The 6,831-nt window shown below is 41.9% G+C and overlaps 1 protein-coding gene across 2 annotated transcripts in view; it reads left to right on the top strand.

The window, feature by feature from the left end:
* Window positions 1-5,043: 5,043 nt before the first annotated feature.
* The window catches only part of calhm6 (calcium homeostasis modulator family member 6), a 2,553-nt gene continuing 765 nt past the window's right edge, over window positions 5,044-6,831 (top strand). Inside the window, exons 1-3 of one of the 2 annotated variants that reach the window (XR_013933003.1) lie at window positions 5,044-5,901; window positions 6,098-6,655; window positions 6,790-6,831. The exon at window positions 6,790-6,831 is cut by the window's right edge and continues 765 nt beyond it. Coding sequence is in view for 1 of the 2 variants with exons in the window: in XM_080426098.1 (XP_080282224.1) it covers window positions 5,332-5,901; window positions 6,098-6,526 (999 nt within the window). In the remaining variant the exon portion in view is untranslated. Of the gene's footprint in view, window positions 5,902-6,097 lie in introns of both variants that reach the window. The other variant, XM_080426098.1, reaches the window with a different exon arrangement.

Raw genomic sequence — 6,831 nt, 5'->3', positions numbered from 1 at the left:
CGTGGCCCTGCTGAACGCCTCCTTCTACGAGTGTGCTGTCAGCGGTCTGGATGACAATCTGGTGGTGGATCTGTTCTGCAAGAACAAGACAATGACGTGCCGGGATACATGTTTCTCATCTTTTCCTCACAGGTATCGTGATTAGTTGTCTTACTGTTGGTGTCATTGTTGTTGGTGCCATTGTTGTTGGTGCCATCACAGCTGGATTAGTCTACAGACTTCTCCAAAAAGGACAAAAAAGGTAACAACTAGGGTTGTAAAGATGAACCGATACAAATGCATACAGCAATCATTTAGATTCAAAGCCAGTTGGAATGTATCATTGGATACATCACAACTGGATGTAGGTGTTAATAAGCTCTATAGTATGATAATAATTGTTATAGAGTGTTTGTTAACCCATTTAGACCTGAGGCTGATTCTAAAAACACCTTCTAAATCCTGTTTTCTGAAAAACTTCAAATATTTATTCAAAAATGACAACAAATGTATGTTGCTATATACTGTACATAGCAACAAGAACCCCAAAAGGGGTTCCCGTCCTGAAAGGTATAGTTACAAAAAGGGGTTCCCGCCAAAAATGGGTTAAGTAACAGGGATAGCTCCAGCTCTTTAGTAAACAGAAAATACATTTTCAGGTCGGGATACTACGAGAAAGTACTAACTCACACAGGATACAAGATGGTGAAACTGGGAGTCATGAAACAAAACAAAAATGAGCAGACAAAATTGGAACTTGAACATTTAAAATTGAAGCTGATAAATGGGTTCTCTCTCCTGAATGGATGAAATTGTTGTCCCACCTGAAATTTTATTTTCTGTGTACTAAAGAGCTGGAGAGACAGGGAGAACCCTGTTACTGACGGCAATGACTGTTGTCAGAATATAGAGCTTAAATGTTTTAATAAAGTACCTTTTTGTTTAACAAAACATATTACACCACCTTTAAAGGCTTTCAGGGTAAGAACTTTTACGGTTGAATAGACTAGGGCCTGGGGACAAGAGTGGCGTACAGCCCATCTGTCTGCCAGTCAGTTTGCCTTTACAATAACCATTTAAAACCCCTAAAATGCCACAATCAAAAACGAGAAAGAGAGACAGAGACACTGGGGGGTAGAGTGACCGCTTGGGAAACGGAAGCTTCCTGGTTCGATCCCCGGCTCCCCCAGTGTTACTACCGAAGTGTCCTTGAGCAAGACACTTTAACCCCCAAATGACCAGTTTGATGCCTTGGATGGTTTCCTCTGCTGTCAGTGTGTGAATGGGTGAATGTAATTCACATTGTAAAGCGCTTTGGTTAAAAGTGCGATATAAATTTAGAAAGAATTTAATGAATTCCTCTTAAAAAACATTCGAATAGAATAGTTGTGTAAGATAATGGTTTAAAAAGTTGTGTAACTATTTTATTTGTTTCCCCCCCTTTCCTAGAGCACAACTACATATACACGATGATGATTGATCTGGACAAGACCGAGCTGATGTTCCTCCCGGGGAAGGGCTGTCCGCATCGAGACATGGCCATCACCATTGATAATGCTGTGGTGACCTCAACTCGGACTGCGAAGAATCTGGGTGTGACCCTGGACGATCAACTGACGTTCTCGGCAAACATCGCATCAGTGACGAGGTCCTGCAGATTCCTGCTCTACAACATCAGGAGGATTCGCCCCTTCCTCACGGAGAAGGCAGCCCAGGTGCTCATCCAGGCTCTCGTCATCTCCCGCCTGGACTACTGCAACTCCCTCCTTGCTGGTGCTCCGGCATCCGCCATCAAACCCCTGGAGCTTGTTCAGAAAGCTGCGGCTCGTCTGGTGTTCAACCGCCCCAAGTTCTCCCACACAACCATCCTTCTCCGCTCTCTACACTGGCTCCCCGTAGCGGCTCGCATCCAGTTCAAAACCCTGGTGCTAGCCTATAGGGCAGTGAAAGGAACAGCTCCTTCCTACCTCCGGGCTATGGTCGATGACTACACCCCTGCCCGACCACTTCGGTCTGCCACCTCGGGGCGACTGATTGCCTCGTCACTCAAGGGTCCTTCTGGCCGATCCACACGGTCACGACTCTTTTCTGTTCTGGCCCCACAGTGGTGGAATGAACTTCCCACTGATGTTAGGACAGCAGAGTCACTGCCCATATTTCGCCGCAGACTGAAAACCCACCTCTTCAGGAAACACTACCCTTCCTCTCTGCCTGACCTACTTGTTGTTAACTAGTTGTACGAACGCTTGTTCTCTATTGCTGTATTGTTTATTGGATTATTGGATTGTTTATTGGATCTTGTTTAGTCGATACACTTATTTGTTTTAGCTCATGCTCATTTGATTTAGCTATTTTGTCTCATCTGTTTAAGGAAATAGGTAGCTGATATATTGCACTTTTACCTTAGCGCTAGGTATACTCTTGGTTGCTTGTTTTTGCAGAAAATGCACTAAAGACTTCTGGTGATTAGTAGTTTTCGTTCCCTACCTATGTTGAATACACTTATTGTAAGTCGCTTTGGATAAAAGCGTCTGCTAAATGACTGTAATGTAATGTAATGTAATGTAATGTGATCCTTTACTCCCAACGGATGTAATGAGGGGGCACAGCTGCACTATATGAACTAGCATCTTCTAAATGCCTGAATTGTAAATAAAAGACATCAGAATTTTATAAAATAAGATGCAGATGTGAGGAGCGCAGACAGGCCAACACCAACTTGAGACTCCTGGATCACTGCCCTCCACACCCTCCTGTCTAGCATTAGGGTCTTGAGCTCTACAGTGTTGTTCGCTCTGCTGTCACGCCGCATAGGTGTGCCTAGGTGGTACTGTATGTCACTCCCACAGTGTCAATTTGCATTCGTAGCATTCTTGTGTAAACGCCATTCAGGGCCTTTTGCTGCTGTACTGTGAGCGTCCATGTCTTGGCCCCATATAGCAGCACTGACTCTCTGGGTCAAAGCCTGGAACTCTCTGCTTTGCACATTTGTTTGTTAAGCCAATGTTGTACTTCTTTTGTATAATATCAGATTATGTATTTTATCATGTTTTATATGTTATATTGTGTATATAGTGAATGTTTTGAACCCCAGGAAGATTAGCTGTCGCTTAGGTGTCAGCGAATGGGTATCAATTTAAATAAGCAATACAACCTAGACAGCTCAGAAGCATAAATCTCCCCTGGCCAACAAGGGATTCCTTCTTGAAAGAACGTTGACTGGGTATACTTGTGTCCTCTTTGAAGTGGACATACAGTCACTTAATTATGTTCCGATGAGAGTCTTGTACTGAACGCTCAGCAGTTACATTCATGGTGTTCACATGGTGGTTTTTATCATGAAGCTTTTGTTTGGATATTGTATGCAGTATGCACATTTCCCTTTTGCGACATCACCATCTGAAATATATTGAACATTAAATTATACATACAGGTCAGTCAGAGTTGAATTTTTATAACGAGTTCATTTGTTGAAACCAAGGTTATGTAAAACATGTTACAGCATCTCACAATAGAAATAGAAAATGTCTTATCTCCCTAAAAGCATTTACTTCTACACTCCTGTGAAATCTGTAACTGGTGATTTACAGTTGTGGTTTGAATCTGTTTTTATTGTTGTATACAGAATTACTGCTATTATCATTAAAATACTATTTGCTTTTGAGTGATTCCCTGTTTCATAAACTACTTGTCAGGTCAGCAGCATAGATATCAGCAGTCTCCAGTTCTAATGCTCTTCCTTCCATTACCGTGTTAGGCCAGCAGAGGGTCCAATGGTATGGCAAGATGACCTGTGATGATATTGAATGTTTGGTACATCAGCTATTTGAAAATAGCCGATCTACAAGCTCACAACGCGTCGCAGCTTGTAGATCTGCTATTTTCAAAAGAATCTGGAAAAGAAATGAACAAATGTGGATTTTAACAACACAAATCTGGTCCCTGGCACAAAATATTTTCAGTCCGCAGACAAATACATATTAACTTGGGGGTCCTTGACATGAAAATGTTTGAGAACAACTGGTTTAAACAACATTAGGAAACAAGGCCAAATAAGAAACTACACTTTTAGAAAGGAGACCCAAAAACCCGCAAATACCAATATTTTCAAGCAACTTTACAGAAAAACAAACCCAAAGTCGCTTATAATAAACGGACTTGGCAACCCTGACAATCCGCAGTACCTGTGGAAAGCCAGTTTTCCATTTACTGTATTTCTGTATTTAGAAGCAGTGGTTCTCAAACGTTTTCATGTCAAGGTCAAGGACCCCCAAATGAATGTATATGTATGGCCACAGACCCCCATCTGAAAATAGATTGAGCCAAGGAGGTTTGATTGATTTGATTTGCACAACAGAATGTATATTACATATGCATAATAGCCTACTAGTTTTTTTCCTTGGGAAAGATGACAGATTGTTGTTGTGCCGGTGAGGTAAGAAACCCGAGGGGTGTTTATAAGAGAACCTCACCGTTTACATTACATACAATTTGAATGTAATAATATTAAAAACAAAAAAACAACAACAAAAATATATATAAAAAACTGATTATAAAGTAAAAGAAAATAGAAAATAATGAATGTAAGGCCTAGTTATGAACATTCATTTATATCTCTTTCAAAGGTTACACATCGTTTCACATTAAAGATATAAATGGCCAGGTTATTTTCCACCATGGGCACCAAGTCGTAAAAAATAATTTTGTAACTAGCTTTGGGCTTTTAGGCATACAGGCTACCAGTAGGCTAATCGCCTTATCACCTGGCGGATCATGCAGTCTGCAGACTTGTATCATCATCTTTATGAGAACTTTCAAGCTGCAAGTGTCTCGCTAATAATAATATGATTATAATAATAAATGATATTATTATAATCCCGTCACCATTAATTTATTATTTCTTAGTAGTCTTTGTCCCTTTGACCATGATGACATACAGGCAAAGTTAGCCTTGGATCAAGACTAGTATTTTATCGATTTTGACATTTGCATATCGAAAGTAAAAGTCAGACTCGATTAAATACATCCAAAGTTAAACTTTGTATAGTGCGCACGGCACCCATCCACGAGGACTCGGACTCGGAGTTTTGGGTAAACTAATGAAACTCTTTTGCTAAATTACCATTTGGCAGCAGTGACAGTGACACCTCGCGCCTAATGCCATATTGTCACCCTCACCCATGAATAAACCATGATAGCGGGTGAGTATTTAAGCTTGACACCGTGTTGTTGGGGTGGTGGGCTGTGAGCCACTGACGCAACGGATAGGGGAACTAAAAGTGTAACGGCTATAAGGAAAGCATTTCCCTTTGAGCGCTCATAGAGGCACCGTCCGTTGTCTAGATTAGAAACATGGACAAAACCGTCAAAAGTTTCCAAACCGTTCTCAACATTGCTAGTAAACAGACCAACCTTGGATTTGGATTTGTTGCGCTTCTGACTGCAGGAGGAGAGCAGATATTCTCAACTCAATTCTTCAAGTGTCCCTGCAATGACTGGAACTTCTTCTATGGCATGGTGTTTCTTCTGGTGCCTGCACTGGCACTGCTGGTGTTAGGCTACATCTTAAGCAAAAAGACATGGAAACTGTTCACAGGACTGTGTGTTCGCAAATCTAAATTCTCTAAAATATGCCGCCTGCACACTATTATTGCAGTTATGATCATGTTCTTTCAGATAACCACAACCGCAGTGGTGGCACCTTCCACTTGGATTGCTGTGGCCCTGCTCAATGGTAATTACTTTGAGTGTGCTCTCACTGGTGTTAATGTAACCGTCTATAAAGATCATCTTTGTGGCAGGATGGAGTCACAATCTCAGTGCCAGGAAGAGCTGTACAAGATTCCATGCAAGGGAAAAAGCACTGTACTACCACAGGCAGACCAAGATGATGTCCTCGCAACTCTTCGTGCAGAATCCCAGGTGAGCAAGTGGCACTGTTTGGACTGTAAACAGAAAGGTGGTTTTGTTTATAGTCTGTCAGTGGCTAGTGGCCATGATGTTGTTTATTTAATTCATAATGCTCTGCATGCCTCATGCATTATGAATTCTCTGAAATACCTCAAACTTCCTAAAAGTAATTCATGCTATGGCTATTGGTGGACGGTGGTGATTACAGATCGTGGGTTGGCTGGTGATTGCATCCCTCATAGTGTGCAACCTGATTCTGACCTGTGTGGCAAGGTGCAAATCCCCCATCAGCTACCTGCAGCTGAAGTTCTGGTGGGCCTACGCCCAGGAGGAGAACGCCCTGCTGGAGTGTCACTCTGCAAAACATGCCAAGGACCTCGCCGAAAGGAACCTGAAGAGCTTCTTTGAGCAGAAAGCACCTGTGCCTATCATCTCCCCTTCCAACCAAGACTGGCAGAAGATCTCCAGATTCTACAGGTTTAACCCCAAAGACCACTACTATAGCACATTGCACCAGTATGTGGAGTCTGATAAGAGGGAAACAGATTTCCTTAGTCCTGAACATGGCATGGGGTCCATCCAGTCAGATGGCCCTAGTCCTAACAATCCTGCTGTACTTTCTTTTGCTGATGCCTGATTTATACTTAGTAGTGTGCCAGTGTCTTGCACCGAAAATAACTGTTATACAAGCTCACAAAGATCACACTGAGAAGTGATGAGCTTGTAGATTGGCTATTTTTGGTGCAAGACACATTTTTGATGAATAGTATGAGAACGAGTTCATTCCCTTAGTTGAGCCAAATCTGGGTTGAACATGATTTGTGGAGCTAACTCTGGTGTTATGATTATGGACATTAACATTTTGGAAGTATTTTGACAAATACAGGGGGATCCCAATAGAAATAAGGTTCCTTTGGAAAGCACTATCCTCAGCAAGACATT

The sequence above is a fragment of the Gymnoscopelus braueri genome, assembly GCF_963280865.1.
Source record: "Gymnoscopelus braueri genome assembly, chromosome: 4".
Taxonomy (NCBI): Eukaryota; Metazoa; Chordata; class Actinopteri; order Myctophiformes; family Myctophidae; genus Gymnoscopelus; species Gymnoscopelus braueri.
The sequence above is the reverse complement of the archived record's forward strand: the minus strand, read 5'-3'. Positions and strand labels throughout refer to the sequence as shown.